The sequence below is a fragment of the Streptopelia decaocto genome (assembly GCF_964273445.1).
Source record: "Streptopelia decaocto genome assembly, chromosome: 6".
Taxonomy (NCBI): Eukaryota; Metazoa; Chordata; class Aves; order Columbiformes; family Columbidae; genus Streptopelia; species Streptopelia decaocto.
This window is the reverse complement of record NC_138660.1, coordinates 37733185-37755696: the sequence shown is the minus strand read 5'-3', so window position 1 is coordinate 37755696 and position 22512 is coordinate 37733185. Positions and strand designations below refer to the sequence as shown.

The 22512-nt window shown below is 40.9% G+C and overlaps 1 protein-coding gene across 1 annotated transcript in view; it reads left to right on the top strand.

Annotated features, from left to right (window-relative positions):
• MAP2 (microtubule associated protein 2) overlaps positions 1-22512 on the top strand; it is a 99724-nt gene that overhangs the window by 56801 nt on the left and 20411 nt on the right. The window contains exons 5-8 of the mRNA XM_082055978.1: positions 9606-13415; positions 13663-13869; positions 14252-14386; positions 18465-18526. Coding sequence (XP_081912104.1) covers positions 9606-13415; positions 13663-13869; positions 14252-14386; positions 18465-18526 — 4214 coding nt within the window. The remainder of the gene's footprint in view (positions 1-9605; positions 13416-13662; positions 13870-14251; positions 14387-18464; positions 18527-22512) is intronic.

The window sequence follows — 22512 nt, the reverse complement described above, 5'->3', positions numbered from 1 at the left end:
TGTCTGTCTGCTCAGTAGAATACAATTTATTAATTTAACCCAATTCTACAGTTGTTGAGCAAAAAATGGCGAATGCTTGGTGTGCATATCTACCTCAGTAGTACCCTTTTACTCCTTCTCTTAGAACATTTTCCTAATGCACTTGTCAGAGTGTGTTGCATTGCTGTGAATCCAAAAGAGACTTCCTTCAGTCATGGTAGGAAGGAAATCACTGTTGTAGACATGACAAAGGTGGATGTGGCCAGCCATGCAGCAAACACAAATTAAAAAAAAAAAAAAAAAAAGGTAGAAAAGACAGAGAGGTTTGTGGGTCAAGTGTATTCATGAGAGAAAGGAGTCAGTGGATGTAGGTTTCCTTCCTTGGACTGCAGAAAAACATTCAAATGAGCCTGTCTCTTTATACTGCTGCAGAAGGTAAGATGACTGACTTATTGAAATTATTTCATTTACTTCAACTACAGTAACATAATTTTGCTCCGAAAATTTTCCCTAGCACTGTCTAATCCTTTTGTCAATTGTATCTGGTCATGCAGGGCTGATGCGATATTCTCTTGCCAACGTGGCATTTTTTGTGCTCTGTGCCTTTTGACAATGGTCAACAATATTTTAATGTAAAAATCTTTCTAAACGTTACAAGATAGAAGGATGCCTTTGATGGGTTGTCTTCCATTTTGAAATAGGCATTTCAGATTAAGCTTTAAATATCAAATAAGAATATTTTGCAAACTGAAAGGAACCAAGTATCCTATGAAAATGGATCTATTTACAGTGAAAATTACTTATTGAAAGGCATTTTCAAAAGATACCTGGAAGCTAAAACTGAATTAGCCTTTGTGAGAAGTGATTTTAGTCTTGGACTTTAGAACAGATTGAGAATTTTTCCCATGCTTTGAGATGAAAAAGGACTATTAGGAGGGGCTAAAATAACAAAGAAAGGATTTTTTCTTGTTGCCGAGATAAAAGCAAATCCTTTAAAGATATCATTACCTTGTAAATGAAATTATCTCCAGTAATTTTCAAAATATCTTGATTAAAACCGATAAATAAATAATGTAAATCTGTAATAGCCACAGACATAACAGCCCCTAACAATACTAGACTTTGCACTCCTAATGAATTTGGACTATCACAATAATATGTATATAAAGCATTTTTACTGTTGTCAGTTCCTGTAGTTTTAAGGAGCAGTAGGCTCCATTCAGAGCCCGTTAAGAAGGATTTTTCAGCCTTGTTTGCATCAGTATAGAGAAGTCCTGGGGTTTCACTCTTCTTGATGCATTTTACCTCTGAAGGGCCCCTGGATAAATATGACCCATAACTGGAAGGAGAGCCTCCACTTCTGCACATCCTCTTGCTCTGTGTTCTGCTTCCAGCCATATCAACCTTCTTTTCTCCACAGTGTCCCAGTTCCAGCGGAAGAGATGGTGCCTGTGTCAACCCTTTCCACTCTTGTCCACAGTAATACACAGACTAGTGTGAGGGCACCCTGCAAAGAAGCTAGAGTTTTAGTTTTGAATCTTCTCAGATTTAGGAGGGAGTTGTTTCCTGGTCTCTCGCACCCTGAGACGTGTCCTCCCTCCCTATAACTAGTCTTTTGCAAACCGTGAGCCCCCTCAAATCTGACACTGAATTTTGTAGAAGCTTCTGTGGAGAAGAAATACACAGGTTCTGCATTGCAAGTGTTTCAAGATGCTTCCCTGCAGCATTGCTGCTGGCTCTTAAGTACTAGGGAAAGGTGGGAGCTCAGGCTCAGCCCTGTGTTTGGCATTGCCTGTTGCAGTGCTCGGCAGGTCTTCCTGCTTGGCAGAGGTAGGTTGCCAGCTTATCTTTCCACACCTACCTCTTTTAAACATGCATAAACCCCTGAATCTGCAGTTTGGATTCCACTACAAGAGCGAAGCAACTAAACTATCAGTGGTTCAGGCACTCTGTGTGTGCTGAAATAAATTGTGAGAACAGTTCTCTTGAAGCTCCATGGGTGCCATTGTGTATGTGCATAGGTGCACACAGCCTACCTTCAGTCCTGACCAGCCTCAGGGCAGTCTGAAACATGGATCATCTTCCTTTTGCCGCACAATGATACATACTGGAGCTACTAATATTGCCATTGATGAATATTTTTTCTTCCTTTTTGTGGCTGATTGAGGCTGAATGGGTTGATACTTCTTTAGCCAGACAGAAGAAATACATGTCATTACATTGCATGACGCTTGCTGCCATGTTGCTGCAGAAAGCACAGGGAGCTTTTTATAAAGCCATAGATGTTGTCTTGTCATGGTGTGCTATAGAAAGAAGCTTAAAACTTATTGTTATTCACCAGGAAATAACCTTAGAGCTCTTATAGATGGAATTGGTTTAGATAAAAATTGCTTTCCAAGACTTGGATAATGGTAGTTACAGCTGCATTCGTGAGGCATCTTGTTTCCAGGTCACACACAGAGATCTGGTTAATCTCTGTTGGGCTGCCTGTGTTAAAACCTTGCTTTCTGACTGAGTGTTTTGGATCTGAGAGGAAAGTTTTGGAGGCTCTGGGGAAGTGCTTTAAGTTGCAATTGCCTGGAGAAAGGCCAGGGACCGGGCATGGGCTTGTTCTTGACACTAGTAGGAAATGCAACAGGATAGCTGCAGCTGCTGAAGGCACCCTGTGAATATAGTGTTAATCAAACTGCTGGTTGTCATACACAGAAAACGGGCTTAAACATATTTTCTCTAGTACTAGCTGTTTCGTTTTTCATAACTTTATTCACAGTGAGAGGGCACCTTAGCTGACACAAGTTCTCAAGTCTCCCCTTTAGGTTTGCATGGATTTGATGGTAGGACAATAATTTCTATTGGGCTGTATTCTTTCTCTTTGTCTTGCAAAGCCAAACCCAAGCTCCCCCTCCCTGTAGCTGTCAGTAGCTGGTGTAGTTCTGAGATGATTATGTGATTATCTGCAATGCTACAGTGGCGGGTGAATAAAGCTGTCATTCCAAAGCATTGACAAACACTGAGGTGGGAGCTAGTTCACCCGCGGAAACTTGACACAACAGCATAAAATATAGGACTTAGATTGCCGTGGGCAGCTTTTGGTGGCCTTTGTCAGGAAAAAAGGTATTTGGGGAAGGGTTTTTTTGGTTGTCTAAATGTTACTTATTTACAAGGAAAAGAAGGAAGTGGGGAATTTTGAAACAGATACAATAAGAAATAAATCCACCATTGACCAAAGTGGTTTGTTTTTTAACTAAAGGCCTTTTTTAAATTTACACTTTCAAGTAGTTCACCTGATGACTGTGGGGGTTACAACTGTGTTGGGATACTTTCTAAATACAGTCCATCAGCTATGTAATAGCTTTAAGCATCAGTGCAAGTTGTGAGAAGTGGTTTGTGTACAATATGTATTCCTCTAAATAATGAGAGAATAGTTTTGAAATGCACTTATTGCAACGGTTGGTTTCCAGTGTTCATAAACACTGTAGGAAACACCTCATATGTGGCCCATGTGTTAAAATGCACAGCTGCCTTATTCCTCCATCCTGCATTAACCTGTAGCCTGGCTGATTTCATCTACTCTCCAGTATGAGGCAGTGGCTGTTGTTGTTGCATGTGTCCATCCTGTCTTGTCTTTTCTTTGTCTGTCTGTCCTGCAGTTTTTGTCTGTGTGTGTCTATTTGTAGATGAAGGGGCGGAGGATAAGGTGGGACCACTCCAGCACTGCCCGGGCTGTGGGCCCACTGCCAGCAGGGAGTGGCGTAAACACCTGGCCCCCTCCATTTCAGTGTCTGTGCCTGATGATGAGCCCTACAATTCAGACGAGGAGTACTATGAACACCCTTTGTTCAGCTCGGAGTGGACTGGCTCTAGTACACATCCCAGTGCCACAGTGAAGAGCGCAGAGGTCTTGTTGGGCCATGACGAAGGTGAACTAAACATGGTCCCATTTTGTTCCTCTTCCCCTCTAATCACCTGCCATCCATTCCATTATATGTGTGCCTGGGGTTGCTGCTTTCTGGGGAGGGAAACCCAGGGTGTTTTTTTTTTTCCTCACATGGAAGTGACACCCCTTCAGAGTCTCTCCATCTCAAAGTGAAGCTGCAGTGTGAGCCGTGAATGCAGCTTTGGAGTCAGTGAAACCATGGTCCCTGCTTAAATCAGGGTTCTTGGTCTACTGGCCTGGCTTAGAGCAGAAGCGAAAGGAGCAGCTAGTTAAAAGAAGCATAAGTTACTTTGTGCCAGAGAATCGGTGCCAAGAACAGTATGCAAGGCTAAAGATTGTTGCTGGAGGTAAGTCAGTTGTTAACACAATGGGGGAAAAATCCATGTCTATACCAAGGATAGCAGTAGAAAATCATTAATTCTCCAGTAGGCAAAGTAGATCAATTTTACTCCAGTATACACAGGTGACTTCAGGCAGTACTGGGTCATGTTTGATCTCCAGTTGTTTTGTGGATACACCCAGTTAACATTGTGTCAGCTGAAGGCTGACAAGGAGGAAAAAAAAAAGTATACTGTTACTGTGTTTCTATACTCCCTTTTTCTATGGTCTGGACACATCAGTAAGTATTATGTTCTCAGTAGGGGTTACATAGAAGTGAAATGGCTTTTGAGGAATCAAGGCATAATCTATTTCAGTGACGAACAGGAATGCCGACTTCTTCTCCAAGGCTAAATAGATCACCTTTTATCTCGCAATATTTGACTAACTCAGTCTTGGGACGCAGGAGCTGAAGTTAAAAATAGTACTGAATCCTCTAAAGGTTTGTGTCTCAAGAAGATGGAGGTGTGTACTTGAAATTGTTCACTGGGTCATTTCAATAAGAGCAGAGTTGTTCAGAATTAACAGGATAATATAGTCTAATGCTGCAACAGCACCAGAAAGAGATCAGTGCTAGTAATTGAAGATTGTTTATATCAGCATGTCTTGCCTGAAGCTCAGGAAGACAGAAAATCACGGGAGTAGCCTTACTATAGCTGGGTGCCTATAGCTGTACTTAGTGCACTCCTGGATGGGTTAATGCATGGGCAGCTTCCTTTTCAGTCATATACATCTACCCCTGGTGGAAGTGTAAGATCTCAGAACACCTATGAGGGGAAAAAAAAAAAAAAGAAGGGAAATAAGCTTGATCATCAGTGAAAAGATAGGCATTATGAAACAGCCCTCCCCACTTGCTGCCTCTAAGATTGCAGTTGATTTGGCTTAAGAGGTCTGTGCACAAAGGGAGTCTGTAGGATTCCTTCATTAAGTAAGGATAACTCTCTACTTTGGTGAGAAATGAGTTTTAGTCATGTGGCACTGTGCAAAGTGTCTTAGAAAATGGAGGTGTATACCTGAAATTGCTCAGAGTAAAATGAGAGGCTTTCCTTAAATTTTTTTAGTTGAAAGGGATGCACATGTAAAACTATATAAAATCAGAAAAAGAGAAGTAAAGCAAATTATCCAAATCAAGGCCTCTTGTAGCTGGATACTTGCTGTTCTGCCAGGCCGCTTTTACATCTGCCCATGTGGAAATATCCCTGTAACACTCAGGCATCAGTCCAGTTCTGATTCTGAATCTTCTGGCTTCTCTTCATGTAAGATACAGTATTTAACCTTTATTACATTTTTTTATATGTTATTAATAATGTATTGTACTTTACACAGTGATATTTTCTCAGCCTCAAATAGTGTTTGTGTTTGTCAAATCACTTTTCGAAGACCATAACTGAAGTGGACGGTTGATTCTCTGGCTTTAACTGTGGCAATCTCAGGAGGAAAATCAAGCCGTTGTAAAGAGGTTTTACTTTAATACCAGGAGATGATAACAGCCACTTACAGGTTTCAAACCACTTGGTTCTAAGTCTGATTCAGCAAAGGCCTTTAAGCATGAGACACACTTTAAACCACGGGGGTCATCAGGTTGACTGCAGCATGACTGCTGGTCAGCTGCTTGGGTATGTTGCTGAGACACAGGTTTCAAGCTTAATCCTGACTTACAGAGCATAGTAATATTCTATCTGAGTAGCAATGGCAGAACACTCCAGAATGGGAACCTTGCTCGTCATTCTTCTGCCATGGCATGAGTAAAGACTGCTCTTCATACTACTATACTGATCCTAAGAGCCTGTAGGCTGAGTGAAGTCTTTTAGAAATTCAGATGAACAGTTATATTGCACTCATTGGTTTCTTTGACATAATTGGTGACGAGGAGCCTGGAAGCTAGTGGGGAAACAGAACAGAAAGGAAAATGGAGAGCCCTTGTGTTAAATCTGTGATTTTTCACACACAAAGTTCAGATGTCAGGCAGCCTAAGGGAGAAATTGTTTATAAACCCACTCGGTGTAGGAATCTTGGCAGAATTCCTGCAAATCCGTTAGTTGTCAGCTATACACAAGGCTTATTAAGACTATGGAAGTGGCTCAAGATTTTACCAAGTCTGGGATCCATGTTTTAAATTGACTTGCTGGCATTTAGTGGTCAGTATTGCCAAGGTCAGTGGAAAGAAATTAATGCCTCATACCTTCCTCCACCTCAATTGAATGTCTTGTACTGGATTAAACAGCACATTTGTCAGAAAAATATCAATGTACTTTGAACTCATTGATGCATTGGTGTTGTCAGAGCCATCTATCATCAAATAGCATCTCCATTTGCAATGAATATTTGACCCAGTCATTTTTGGGAGCGGTATACCTGTAAAACACTTTCAGCTCTCATCTTACAGCATAAATGTGCTTCTTTGGGGAAGACAGGTTGTTTCGTTTGGTTTTTGGGTTTTTGTTTGTTTGTTTGTTTTTTCCTCTAAGGAAAATTAAGTTCCGCAATGACAAAAAATGGGCTGGATACTAGCAGTCCTTTGATAGACTTAAATCCAAAATGTGTAGAGCTGAAAGTGTTATGCAGAAGTAGTCCTGTTGAACTGTGTGCTTGGTGTTTACTGTTGGTGTTGATGTCACCTCCTTTTTCCATCCCCAAGAAGAACCAGTAGAGAGTCCGATGGCTGTGGAAGTGAGACCTGCTGCTCTTCCTGGGAAGCAACTGGGGAAAGAGCACGGGCACATTGAGCCTTCGGATCAGGCAAAGGGCCCCTGTGAGGGTCAGTCTGATTCTGGTTTGGAGGCCAAAGTGTGTCATGAAGACAAAGTGCCGAGTGTGGCATCCAGCAGGGAGAGAGTAACTGTTGTGGCAGAAACGCCCCTGAAAGACACGTCCCCTTCCTCGGCCAAGGAAGGTGTGTCCTCCTTGGGTTTGCATGTGTTTGCTGCCGGTGAATCCTTCTCCAGCTTTCTCCAGTGCTTTCCAAGGCTGCTTCATTGGCTGTTCTTCTCATCGATGAGTATGACTGCTCTTGTTATTATGCTTGAAGAGTGCGTAGCAGATAATATGATTGCATAGGTGCTGTATGACAACATGATTTCCCACCATTGTGGCTGATTCCTGATTTTTTTACTTTGCCATGATAAATATGCTTTGCAGCTAAGCTGATTCCTCTGTGTAAGCCTTTTTCCCCCATCTCCGATGTGTTTGCCAGTCACATTGCTAATCTATGTATATTTTTTTCTTTTTGGTGCAGAGATTCATCTGCTTTTCTTTCAAAAAGTAGATTTATTGACTTTGGCTATGACATAAAGAGGCTTAAACTGTAGAAACGTTTTAATTTGCAGTGTGCAGGGTTGCTGTGTTTTGGGTTTTTGTTTTTTGGTTGTGTTTTTTGGGGGCGGGGGTTTTTTGGGGTTGTTTTTTTTTTGGTGTATTTGCTTCAATGCATCTGGTTTAGCTTCCCTAAAGCTATCGCTTCTTATGTCATATCCTTGCCACTCATTGCAGTCCACCCCTCCTCTCCTCAATCATTGCCAGAACTCTGATTTTTTGTGTGTCTTACCTTATTACAAATGTTTAACCCTGCTGGAGTGCCCTTCTTAGGCAAAACCTCCATCAATTCCACTGGGACATTTGCCTTGATAGTAAAGTTTAGGATTGGGTGTATAGAGTGAAGTTCTGATCTAGTTGCTGAACAAAATATTTACTGCAATCAATTTTTTTTTTTCAATATGTAAAAACTAGGCTTCAAAATTTTCCTTTTAATGGTATTTCTTTTCAGCCAATACAACAAGGTATAAAGACAGATTTTGTGGAGTAGTGCGGTACCCATTCACTACCTGGCTAAGAAATGCTACATTTGAGAGGCTGGTGTTCTGGCTAGTCCAGCTAGAGAGTATTAAATGCCTTTGGCAGTCAGAATATGTTTCGATGACATTGGTGTTGTTCATTTGCACTACAGTAAGAAGCACAATAGGATACATAAGGAAAGTCAGTATCTAGCTGTTTAATTTCTATGAAACCAGGATGATATTAACTCAATGGCCATGTTTTTATGCTTCATAGGTTTTGCAAGTAAATCACCACATGCAAAAACATAAAGGAGCAAAATTATTGTAGTTGTAGAGCTCTGTTTTTTCTACCTGCAGAGTTCGGAATGGCAGTTGCTTTTTTGACTAAATGTTAACATATGCGAATATTTTAAGAATGGCAATACTTTAATACTAATTGTTCTAAAGACTGCTGATTCATTGGAGCAAAAAGATGACTCCATGGACTTTAAATCAGGTATGGGGAGATTCGGAGTTGGTCCAATGCTTATTGTAACGAGCTTTAGAAAAAACACATAAAACTATTTTTACAAATTATGGGAGAAAGTTCTGCCACATTCTGCAGTATCTGTCTCCATATTTTCCATGATAAGAAGATTTCTATATGATAGGAATAATTATTTTCCATGGGATATTAAAAAAGAACATGCTATTAATGATTAACAGAGCATGTATAAAAAACCACTTAACTAGGTATTACTCCCTAAAAATATGGTGACATACCGTAAGACTAGCATTTTTACTTTTAAATTAACTTAATTAGGGCCTGATGTACAGTCACTGAAACATGCCAAGTACTCTTTGACCTCAGTTACAGCTGAAGGTGGCTGGTCATTTTGAAGACCACACCTTTAGGGTCTGGGACTATTATTACCATAGTTCTGTTCCTGATTTACACATACTGATTTCATGATGGCAGTGAAATTTTTGTCATTTGCCAAAGAGTGAATGTCAAAAGCTGGTATAATTAAAAAACCAGCCTCTTCTGACACGAAACGTTTTGTATGCATCATTTATTTAGTTTAGGCTGCTTGTAGAAGAAAATGTAAAAGAAGTTATAGAAGTGTGTATAAGTATGCATGTTTTAAATGTCAGCAACACACAAAGTTACTATTGATTTGACTTATTCTTGCAAACTTTACTAACTCAGAACTAACAAACTACAGAGTCCAGCAAAGCATACCAATGAAGTGAGAATTGCTTGTGATTTTACTGTTACATACAAACCATGAAGATAAAAATTCACATGAAATCATCTCATTTCAGTGGTCACAACTCACATTTTCACTATAAAACCTCATATATTGAAAGGAAACTAGGGTTTAACACTTTAAAGCAGATTTCTAGGTGGTTTGCCTTGTTGCATGTTTGCATCTGCCTCCCTCTCCTTTCCATCATTCATACCAGGATGTTGTTGTAAGCCACGTGACTGTCTGCCTGTGTAAGTGCTTTAATAATTGTTATAAAACCCAAACAAACTACTTCAGATTTACTTGCAGCCACGAAGATGGATTTCCGTGTCCAGGAGGGTGCACACCTTTTCACAGCAGAACCATTAGACACAAAGCAACAAGAATCTGGGAAAGACAGTAAGACTGGTGAGCAACCTAAGCATGATGCCTTAGTTCCACAGCCGGCAAAAACAGAGGCTTTAGATAAAAAGGATTCGCAGAGCAAAGACAAAGAAAAAATGCCTTCATCTCTATCAGAACAGATCTTGGAAACTGATTCACAAAAGAAAGGGGAACTCAGTTTTGCAGAACTTGCTGCCAAACCTCCCGCTTCTCAAACACAAAAGGACTTGTCGTCTGAACTGCCTAAAGGGAGCAAAACAGAAGAAAGGACTGCAGATGTGCCCTCATCATCCAACCAGGTCATATCTATGAAATTTAAAGACGACCTTAAAGATGTCCAAGATTTTGCCATCAGCCATGGTGACAGTTCTCTGTTGCCATCTGAACCCAAGGCAGAAGCATCCAAAAGTGAACTTCCTTCAGGCCCATCTCCTGCTGTCCCCCAGGAGCTTCCATTCAAAGACAGTTCCAAAACAAAACAGGAACCCCCTGATCAACTGTTTGCCAAAGATCTTACTAAAGATGAACAGTTGTACAGAGACAGGACGCTAGCTCTGCAAGAATTCTCAGCAGTAACTGTAGATGGCCTGAAAACGCCAAGCACCCAGAAAATAGCTGCATGGGGGGAGGAAAAGGACATGACCAAGGATGAGAGTGATGAGGAAGAAAGGTATGACTTCTATGATAAAGGGGAGGCTCGAATATTAGATGATGGTAAATTTACCACAAAACCTGAAGTGAAGACACTTTCCCTAGACAAAGCAGACTTTGAAAAGGATGGTGAAGCTAAGAAGTCACCTGATATCCTCAAAACAGAAAAAGAAATGGATCAAAGTGGGCTCTCAGCAACAGTAGACAAGAAAAAGGAGGTCCAGCCAAGCACACAGGTACCCCCAACCACATTAAGCCATGAACTCACCCTTGAAAAAACAGTAGAGCACCCTGATACCACTCAGTTATCCAGAGTTACAGAGAAAGCCCCTGACGCACCAAGTTTAACCACTGATAAGACTCATACTCTAGAACCTTCTAAAGAGAAAGATGTTAAAAAAGACACCAAGGAGGATAAGACGAGTGTTTCAGTTCCTTATCAAATGAAAGAAGAGGAGGATCGATCAGGAATGTCGAAGTATTTTGAAACCTCTGCTCTGAAAGAGGAAGCCTTCAAAGCAGATGCTCTGAAACAAGGCAGTGATTACTATGAGCTTAGTGACACTAAAGAAAGCATGTATGAGCCTTATCAGACAGATCGTCTAATACCTGAAGACAAAGAGGAGGAGGAGGAGGAAGAATTACAGACAGAATTGGATCAGCAGCAGAGTATACCTGCTCATGAAATAGGGTACAGTACCCTGGCCAAGAGCTTTGCACCAGACAAATCTGAAGAACCAAGCTCCCCAACAGAAAGAATGTTCACTATTGACCCCAAAGTCTATGGGGATAAGAGAGAGCTCCACAGTAAAAATAAAGATGACCTAACTCTGAGCAGGAGCTTGGGACTTGGGGGGAGATCTGCAATTGAACAGAGAAGTATGTCTATTAACCTGCCCATGTCCTGCCTGGATTCAATAGCTCTAGGGTTTAGCTTTGGTCGTGCACATGATCTTTCTCCCCTCGCTTCAGATATTCTGACTAACACTAGTGGAAGTATGGATGAAGGTGATGACTACTTGCCAGCAACCACACCAGCATTGGAGAAGGCCCCCTGCTTCCCCATTGATAGCAGAGAGGAAGATGAGCACATTGAAGAAGAAAAAGCAATGGTAGAAGAAAAAGTTCAGCCTGAGACCTTGACCGAATCACCTTTCCTGGCCAAAGATTATTACAAAAATGGGTCTGTCCTGGCTCCTGACCTGCCTGAAATGTTAGACTTAGCAGGGACGAGATCTAGATTAGCCTCTGTGAGTGCAGATGCTGAGATGGCACAAAAGAAGTCAGTTCCTTCTGATACTGTTGTGGAAGACAGCAGCACAGCTCTGCCACATGTGACAGATGAAAACCACGTAACTCTAAAAGCGGAAAGCCAGCTAGAAGACTTGGGCTACTGTGTTTTCAATAAGTACACTGTCCCACTCCCTTCTCCGGTTCAGGACAGTGAGAATTTAACCAGTGAAACCTGTCCCTTTTATGAAGGCACAGATGAAAAACTGAGACGCGGCCTTGCTCCTGACCTGTCTTTAATAGAAGTGAAGCTGGCAGCAGCTGAAAAATCGAAAGAAGAATTACTCAGTGAAAAAGACTTAGGTCAGCGTGGCATTGGTGAGTCTGTTCTGGCCAGGGACTTTGAGCAGGAGAAAAAAGAGAAGCTGGATACTGTGCTAGAAAAAAGTGAAGATCAAGTTGACTCTAAAGAGGTCTATTCCATTAAAGGTGCAGAGCCTGAGAAGACAAGACCTGAGGCAATCTTAGAAATGAAAGAAGAGGGTGTGGCTGACAAAGTTCATGTAACTGATGATACAATGTATGACAGAATATCAGCATCAGTGGTAGCCATGGAAAGAGGTGCTGTTTCTTTGTTGATGGAGAAGGAGGAGAAGACTCTTAGTGTTGTTCCTGAAATAGCTGAGATAGAAGCTCCAATAAAACCAGATTACAATGCTATAAAGCACGATATGGAAGTGGCTGCAAGGAGAGCTGACCAAGAATATCAGAGTCAGTTAGATTCTAAGATCAGTGAGATTGTTTCTCTTCCTTCAGGGAAGGACAAAGCCTCTGTTAAAAGAGCAGAGCCTGAAACCAAAGACACTCAACAGAAAGATCAGACTGTCTTGTCCAGAGAAGCAAAGGATGCAGATGTACTTTCCAAGACTGAGCCTAGTTATGTGAAGGACAGCACCAAACTGTCTGAAACAGAAATTAAGGAAAAAGTAACTAAACCCGATCTGGTGCATCAAGAGGCAGTTGATAAAGAGGAATCTTATGAATCTAGTGGAGAGCATGATCAAGCCCAAGAAGGCTTGAATGGAGAATCTTTGAAACCAGAGGATATCAAAGCAGAACCTCCAAAACCACCTGTGTCTGGGGAAGAGATGCCTGCACAGTTACCAGCAAAGGAGCCTTCTGAGGAGCTGCTTCCGAAAGCCGAGCCTCTCCAGGAAGAGCCTGCTGAGATTCAGATGGAGAGCATACCACAGCCTGCAGAAGGAACTGAAAGGATTCCTGATACAGCTGTGAAACCTGTGGAAATCCAAAAGCTGCCGCCATGTGAAGTGACAGCTGGGGCCACAAAAGGGGAAGAACATGAGGAAGAAGAGGTAGAAGTAGGGCAAGAAGAAAAAGAAGAGGTTAAACAGCATCTTGTATCAGAAATACCCCCAGAAATAGACTTTGGGAAATCTACTGCTGATGAAATGCTAGCCAAGGGTAGCCCAGAAGCACTACCTGAACTGAAAGGCATAATTGAATCCGTGGTGACAGTGGAGGATGACTTCATCACAGTGGTGCAGACAACAGTTGATGAGGGTGAATCTGCTACTCACAGCGTGCGCTTTGCTGCTACCCAGCAGGAAGACATCGAAACAGGGGACTCCCAGGCTGAAGAGGAGCCGGAGGTTGAGGAAGTGGCCGACATTGAAGTTGAGCCCAAGGAGGGCTCCCCAGAAGCTCCTGCTTCGCCCCAGAGAGAAGAGATCTTGCTCACTGACTACAAGACAGAGACGTGCGACGATTACAAAGATGAAACAACAATCGATGACTCCATCATGGACACAGACAGTCTCTGGGCAGATACTCAAGGTGTGCATTATCCTTTCTGTTTTGTCTGTTAAATATTTTTGCTTTCAAATCATAATGATCAAAAAGCAAAATTATTATAGTTGTAATAGTAATCTTCGTATGTTCCAGAAAAATGGTAAAATAGTCCGCCTTTTTTATTAATCCACCTGCTCTGTCTTCAATTATTTTTTTCCCTGCTCCACTGTAGTATGGTTAACATTTGTTACTAATCTTTTGTTTGTTGTTATAATTTGCTCTGATCCTACAGATGATGATAGGAGCATCATGACTGAACAGTTAGAGACTGTTCCTAAAGAGGAGAAGGCAGAGAGAGAATTACGAAGATCATCTCTCGATAAGCATAAAAAAGAGAAACCTTTTAAAACTGGGAGAGGCAGGATTTCTACTCCTGAAAGGAAAATAGCTAAAAAGGAACCTAGCACACTCTCCAGAGATGAAGTGAGAAGGAAAAAAGGTTCATTTAACACTACCTATTACTATATATATGTATATAATTTTATTTTATTTTATTTTACTGTTTTACAGTACTATACGGTCACTCTGTTGTAGATGATGTGCACCTTAACAGTAGCGTGGTAGTGTACAACTCTATGAAAAGCCATGTGTAAGGCTCACTGCTCCACTGGTCCCATTTCATTCTAGGCATGCCCCCACATCCCCGGGTAACACATATGAGGTGCTCCCCCTCTTCCAACTTAGGATTTGTTCACCCCAGTAGAAGCGGCGCATTGGGTTGGAGTTGTGGAGCAGTGGGCCTGCCACTTGATGTATTGTCATATGAAACTGTTTGCTGTTTTTTTCCTGATTGTATGTTTTTTGTGTTTTCTTGTCCATAGCAGTGTATAAGAAAACTGAACTTGCTAAAAAAACTGAAGTTCAGGCCCACTCTCCCTCCAGGAAAATAATTTTAAAACCTGCTATCAAATATACTAGACCAACTCATCTCGCCTGTGTTAAACGGAAGCAGACAGGTGACTGCGTTCTATTCAGTTATGCAATGTGGCTGGCAAACATAGACATTTTTTTTTGTTAAATCTCATGGCAGTAGCAGCTTCTCTATTTTTTTATTTTTTTTCTCCAAGAATATCAGTCTTCACAAATAGTATTGCTTTTTTAGTGTTTTGTATCATTTTTATTTTCTTTCATTCCTGGTATTTGGTTTTTTTTGTTTAATGGAGGCCATGATCATGTATGCTTGTCATTGCTTCGACCTCCAAGTGCTGTGGTTGTAACTTGGCATCGTGCTTATAGTGTGGTGTTGTAGGAATCTCTACTCATCTTTTTTTGTTTTTCTTTTAATTACGCCTTTTTTTTTGTTTGTTTTTCTGGTGGGAAAATGTTGACAGCGTAAACCATGGTATGCATTTCCATTATTTTGCTTTTTTACTCTCATGCATAATAAGAAGTGTTTCAGACTTATATTTTGTTGATTGATGCTAACTGCATTGATGCTTCCCAATCTGTCACTGATATTTATGCTGTACAGTCAAAATCCACAGGGGTAATCCAGCCACATGCAACATGAAGCTGAGAGAGAAGAAACCTGGGCTCACGCTACGAATGCATTCCAAGCAAAAATCTTAATATTTGGTAGAGGAAGGTGAAAGGACAAAACAAATGATTCCTGTTACATCTTGATAGGTGTATCATTACTTAGGGGACGAAAAAGAATACTTTCAGCATTTTCGTCATATTACTTGTTGTTACTGTGAGTTCAGAGTGGAAAGATGTTCATCTTGAATTTTCTGGTGATCTTAAAAAAAGAAAAAAAAAATTGCTAAAAGAGGTCAGATTTTCTGTAACATAGCCGCATGCTGCAGTGCAGTTGTTCGTGAGTGAAACTAGGGCCATTAAAAGAAGAACCACGCACAGCAATGCAGAGCTACATCAGCTTCTTCTCATGGCTTAGAAATTAAAAGCAGGATTTATTACTCATCCTATAGTTAAACAGTGCAATACCAAAAGTGTTCCTTAAGCACTCGTTCCCATCCAGTTTTGCACCAGTGAGTCACTCCTGTTCTAAATTTAGACCAGTCTCAGTATGGAAGTCTGACTAGTGAAAATACAGTAAAAGGATAGCTATGCAAGAGTAGCTTTAATATTGTGCCTCAACTGTGTGACGTGTGTATGGTCTCCTGGTTGTATTCCGTTAGGGCAACTGAACTAAATACTCTGTCCCATCACCTTGCTTCTGTTGGGGAATCTGACGCTTTTACTTCCTCCCCTCATGAGAACTGGAGCCAGGGAAGGAAAGGCTGATACAGACCCCTCTGTGCTGCAGTGATGACTCCTCCTCAGTTTGCAGTCTCTAGGCTGTCCTAACTTGGCACTCTGGACCAGAACTACCCAAGAGTGAGGAATTTTTTTTAAAGGATTAAAACAGCTCTTCTTGCTACTTATTGCTGTTTGATGAAGCACAGCTTGATCAGCTCAGGAGTTATTCCCCATAATTCAAGTATTCTTTCAAAAGACCCAGTGGGTTCAATAAGCAGTGGAAATGGGGGGAAAAAATGCTGGCTTTATAGTGTTCTCAACTTCATTTACACCTCTACAGCCATGTGGTCAGTGCTGTCCTGCCCTCAGATACTGTATAGCACTAACTCCTCTGAACTCTTCTTGCCCAGTAGTGTCCTGGAGAGGCCCAAGTCACACTGATAGACTCGCAGAAGGAAATCTGCCCAGTGCCTTAAATGTCTGCTGCCTGACAACTGACAAATACCTACTGAAGCAGATATATTAGTCAAAGTGAAAACACAAATCACGTCCCAGTACATTTAAATCCTGAGATGGAGAGCAACCAAAATAACGGACCCAGATTGATCATCACATTTGCAGTTATGCGGGTTGAACTTTGAGGTTTGGGTTCTACAGCAGAGTAGCTTGAACTGTGCCACAAAGTGAACAAAAATATCTCTTAGAATGTTTTACCACACTCAGTGTTGCTGGAAAATTCACAGTATCCCTTATTTTATTCTGCCTCACCTTTTTATACTTACTGATGGGACTCAAGAGGAGGCCATGTGAAAGGATATCACATAGCACTGTTCTCTTAAGAGTGTAGGCAGCCATATGTTAACCTAAATATCCCTGAACCTGAACCTGTCATCCAGCTCTTTCCAGGATCTGGAATTTAGAGAGACAGTGTCTCTCTCACTTTTTTGTTTTTACGTAAAATACAGCACCATTGCTTGAAGCCAATATCAATTGTCAGTGTGTCCTGTTTGTCAGTTTTAGTGATACCTGGCCAATGGAGCCCCACAAAGAGTCTCTTGGCAGTGTAGTCTATACAACTTCGAGTGTATTGCAGTCATTTAAAATCTTGGTGTTGCATTTACCATGACTTTAATATGAAACATATTTAGTCCTAAGCGTCTACCCCAAAAAGTTAATATTTGCTCATTTTTTTCTGTGTAGTGGCCCAGAAAATGACATCTTTCCCCTATTTTCCCCTCAGTACCAGAAAAAAAAATCCCACATCACTGTGAAGTAAGTACTGGCATATACCAGTAACTCACAGTGCCATTTCCCAACTCATGTTTTGTGAGTGGCTATGAGATGCTGCTGCCATGGTACCATCAGAGGAGCATTGATGGTGGCAGGCCAGGACAATTACCCGGTGGGAGTCACTATGTGATAGACTTCTGTTCCTCATCTTCCGTTCTGGGGTCACACCCTGAGGTAAAACAGGTTCATTGTGTATTTAAACTGGCAGCAGAGCCTGTCGAGATCTTTTGTTCCGATGGAGAAGTTGTGGTTTGTTCAGGTAAGTCAGCACAAGCAGCACAGCTGTTCTTTCGCTTCATAGTGGCAACTGGTTAGGGTTCAATACCAAGAGAAGGAGGAGACAAGCTATTTGTTATTATTTAGAAGAGATGTAAAACAGACCAAAACCAGCAGTAACAGATGTGGTAAAGTGTGATGGAAGAGGGCTGTGCTGTACTGATGCCTGTTACAAATTCAGAAGAACTGAAGTTTGCAGTTGTATATTCTTATCCTCCTCCCAAGTTTTCTCTCCTTCAATTTAAAAAAAAAAAAAAAAAAAAAAAAGCAGCAATGAAATTATATTGAGGGCAGAACCAGAGTGAGAAGTGTGGCAGAAGACCAGGGATCTCCTCACTACTACCTGGGAACTGCACAGGAAAACAAGGAAGTTAATCGGTTCTGTCCTGTTTGATGTGTTAGGGTTGGTTTTACAGTTGTAAGACAGTTGGGTATACAGCAAAAGGTTATCATCTGGGACCACTGTCCTGCTTCTGCATTTACTAAGGGCATTGGGGCACAGATGCCAAAAGGTTTCACATCTAGTTTTTGCGTAGCAAATCACTTCCTGAACAACATTGTTGGGGTGAAACTAAGAACCTGCTTTCTGAGAAGCTACCCCCTTCCAAAACTTTTCGTAAGGATGGAATCTAAGTCAGACAGAAAAATCTTACCTCAAACCATGTTGTATCAGATAAATGAAATACTGAATTAATATATTTGATGTCCAAAATATAATTTGAATTGCTGAAGTCTGAGGGCTTAGTTGACCTATGGCACACAGACCTTGATGACACAACTAGGAAGATAATTCAACGGCAAATCTCTCTCCTTCTGTTAGGAATGTTGGTTAATATTTTGGAAAGTGGTGATTTCAGAGGTCTCTCTTAAAATTTTCATTTGTGGTTTACTTGAAGGGGCCTGATTTTTAGAGGACAGTCCTGAAAATTGGGATGCTAAGGTGTCTGAGGATTAACCTTTAGAACTAGACCCTTGTATAGGTGTCGACTATTTCTTGAACTTTTTACTTTAGCTTCTAGACTTCTAGGAACATGAATACTAAATTTCATTTTGTTTAAAATGCATAGAATACCTTTTTACCTCAAGCATGGTGAACATAGGATGTTTTTAAGGCAGGTGCATTTCTGCATACAGTTTGCTGAGAGTAATTCACAAAGTAATTGCTTTGTATAGTAATTCCAAAGCATTTAATTGTTTTCACAAGTGTACGAAGTGGAAATGCTTATTATTTTTGTTTTTAACTATCAAGTATTTGTTTGGGTTTCTCAGCAGCAGGTGGTGAAACGAACCAGGCTCCTGGTGTATTTAAACAAGCAAAGGAAAAACTCTCAGTGAGTAAAATCATCTTATTCATCTTCATAATCTCCTTTTGTCCTTATTTCTGATCTTTTTGTGTTAATTCAGTAAGTTATTGTGTGTTCCGTTTAAAATTTGTGTTTCGTTTAGAATTTTCCCATGTTCATTATTCATTTAAAAGGGTAATTAAAACCACTTTTCCCGAATAACCTCTGAATTACAGTTCCGGGTAGCAGATGATGACAGTTTGCAGATCTATAGGGGGCAGAGAGACTTCAAACTGCAGGAGCTGGATGTTGTTCAGCGTTTTGAGCCAGATCATCCTCAGGGATAAACTGTGGACTCTGGCCCCTTCTGCGGCACCCTACTCATACTGCTACCTTGCTCTATTGCTCTGCAGGCAGAAACCCTCCCCCAGGACTTCCTATACATTTCCTAATATATTCTATGGCTCATATGTTTCATCTGTCTGACCACATCATCAGTTCTTTGGGAAACAATAAATTATGTCTCATGAAGTGCTGCATGTTATTAATGAATCATAAGAAATTGTTAATGATTATAGCAGCATAACTCATTGGAGGCTTTGGAGGAGCTGTGAAATTGAGATGTGAATTTAGCCATGGATTCTGGGATTTCATGTGGTTTTTCAGGTCTGACACATTTCAGTTCATAACTGGGAAACTTCTAGAGCTTCTTCACTAGTACAGCAAGAAGTATCTGGACAGGTTTCTGGTCTGAGTCAGCAGTATAGTTTATTACTGTCTTTTCGTGGGGGGTGATCAACACTTACGCAAAGGAAGTCACTACTAGCCCATTTTCAGTGTCACCTGTGTTTGTGGAGTGCTCTAAGTACAAGCACTGCAAAATAATTCTCTGAAATTATACGCTTTCTATACACCTCTCTCACTCATTTGCATTATGCCAAAGATCACGAGTCTGTTCCCTGCTTACTTTCTCTCCCTGTTGCCCCACTTCTCTGATTGCCACACTCCCACATCTTGTGGACATTTTCTCTTCCATGCTTTGGCTTCACCTCTGATTTTATGAAGACCTCTCCCTTTTTATTGTGCTTATTCCTGATTGTCAGCTTTTATGTCCTTCAAATGCAGCCTTTTCCTCACTACTGGTAATGTTGGATAATCCAGCCTCATCAGTTTTGTTATCCATCTTCAAACTACAGTTTACATGCTGCTGTGCAGACAAGTTCAGGAAAGGCTAAGCAGTTCCATCTGCTGGAAGGAGCTGTGTACCTGCGGTAGAAAGATGCTGAGAACATCGGTCATGTGTTAGGAACACCTCTGAAATAAAGTGAGGTTCCTGCATCCCAACTTCAGCAATCCCTGAGTCTTAGTGTTAGGTAGATCTTTGTCCTGTGGACAGCTGGCACTTCCAACAACATGAATTATAACAGAGGTCAAAGGTAAAGTATTGCTAACAGAGAATAAGAATAGTTTCCTGGGTTAAAGCACAGGCAAGGACTGAGGCATTTGCTTTCTTTGCTTGCTCTGCCAGCCTTGAGCATGCTGCTGAAACTGGGTTGGGCCAGATTCTGCTGCTGTTACTGATGCTAAAAAGTGCCTTGCTCCTTAAGTAACACTGAGGGGATCTAGACTGTGGTAGTCTCTGAGCAGTGCATTAAGTCAAGGTCACACCTTTACCCCAGTAGTTCCATTGAAAGATCTCAGTCTTGTTCATCTGTAGCATCCCCGTTAGATGCACATATTCATGGAGGATGCTGTATGCAATATGAGTGAAAAGGACAAGGTCTCTACATTGTTCCTAGAATCTTGATCCGTAAGAGTCTTCCAGTCTTGTTAGGGCAAACATTTTACGTGACCGGCAAGTTGAAAAAAGCAAGAAACACTGAATGAACATTTGAGGTTCAAACCGTGTGTGCTTAGTTACACCTCAAGTTCAGAAAACCGTGCAAAAGGTATTTTCAGGATGTCTGCCTCTTGGAGCCATACAACATAGATACCCTGCTTCCACCAAGTCTCTGCATCAACAAACATCTTAGTGCATTTGTAAATATGGCCCAAAGTTTCACAAGTGGATGAGACCCGTAAATTGAACTATGAAAAATCGAAGTCTGCAGAAGCCTTTGATGTGACAGAAACACCTATCGTTCAGTTTCTGTTTAAAATAATTATTCACTGATTTTACTCTGTGTATTCACAGACAGTGAAATAAGTATTGAAAGAAAGAGATGTAAATATGTTGCAAAAAATATATTCTAGGAATATATTCTTGCTAGTAAACCACTTCCATCCTTTTAACTGATTTCTTGTCTTGCTCAGTAGAACTATGCTATATGCTTTATGCTATATGCTATATATATCCAATAGAAGTCTTCTCACTTGTGATGTAGGCCTGGAATTGTTTGTTACAGAATTCTTCAACTATTAATCATGTTGACGATGTCATGGATGACATTCAGCACACCAGCCTTAGTTTTCTGTAGGCTGGGTATATAGCCTAAGCCAGATGCCTGTCAGTAGAGAGCTGACAACCCATTCTTTTCTGATTTTCTAACAAAGACAACTTAAGGACTAACTCAGACACCTTTTCTGAACATCAAAAGTCTAGGTGACCTAGATCAACTGCCAGATTTTTCATGGCTAAAGCTCTGTACCAAACCCCATAATTACAGGCCCACTGGGATCAGTCCTATGGGTAACTTCATGCTTGTATGAATACAGGGAGAATCAGGACTACGTTGCCAAGATAACTGCCTTGTTCTTTGTAGTATCATTTATACAAATGGGAGGAAAAAAAAGTATTGCTTAAGCAAGTGGCCCTATTCTCTTTGAAGGAATTTCTTTTTTACAAAGCAGTTAGGTGCTCCTAAGTGTCAACAACAAATTTTCAATCTGTCCTATTGATGTTTAATTGTTTCTTCAATGGGATATTACCATTATTCAGAACCAGACAAGTATCTGATGACAATGACATATCATGTCAGCCTTTCAACCACAGATGGATTTCCTCATCCCAGGACTCTACGTTGTCACTCTATAGAGTGACACCAAATGCAGAGATTACAGTGTTTGGGGTCCATTAGGGATTTTGTGTGTACACGGTGGCACAAGAAGCAATGCTGTCATCCTATCATTGTGGGAATACTGGTGTAACTGTTATGTTTTCCACTGTTTAATTCTTGACAGTAGCCTGGAGGGATTATGTTTCAAATGCCCAGCTTAGTTTTAAAGGACTAGGATCTCTTGGTGCTCCTGTAGTTTTGCACTTGCTTCTAATGCAGCCAGTCAGCAGTTGTACCAGTTTAATGCCATACATGGCACCAGTTTTGTTGTATTAACACAGGACAAAAATAGCATCTGCAGAAGACGGCACTTTCTAGAATCAGTAACTCTATCCAGACCCCGATAGTTTCAAACAACACAGAACTGAAACTTTGATGTATGTCAAAACTGCATAGACAACTTTACCAGACACAGGAAAAGTATTAATTCATAGCTTGGCTTTTTTTTTTTAGTCCATGTTGCATGTGTTTTCCTTTTGTCCAGCTTCATGTTGTGTTTTCTTTTGTTTGTTTTCTCATGACTAGACTGCCTCTTTGTCAAAGATTCCTGCCTCAAAGTCTAGAGCAAAGTCATTGCTTCCTCCAAGACCCAGCTCAGCTTGCTCATTAACTACTAAAAGGGCCACTTTTCTCGATACAGACAGTTATTATGTACGGCCCTCCTCAGCAGGCCCAAGAGACTGCTTGCCCTACTCAAAATCAGATGCTAAGGTAAGGTAGCAGAATTGGTAGAGACAGCTTGGAGATGTGTAGGTGAATTCCATGGGTCACATTCTCTCCCCACTGAATTTGAGTAATTCTCTGAATCTTACATGGGATTACTTACATCCAGTGGCAGGAAAACTGATTATCAGGCTACAAGATTTGTGCTACAAAATGGAGAAAAACAAAGGAGATTTTCCAGAGGAAACATAAGTGAAATAAGTTACAACTAGAAGGACGTATCTTCTTTCTATTGATGATATGGATGCTGCTTTA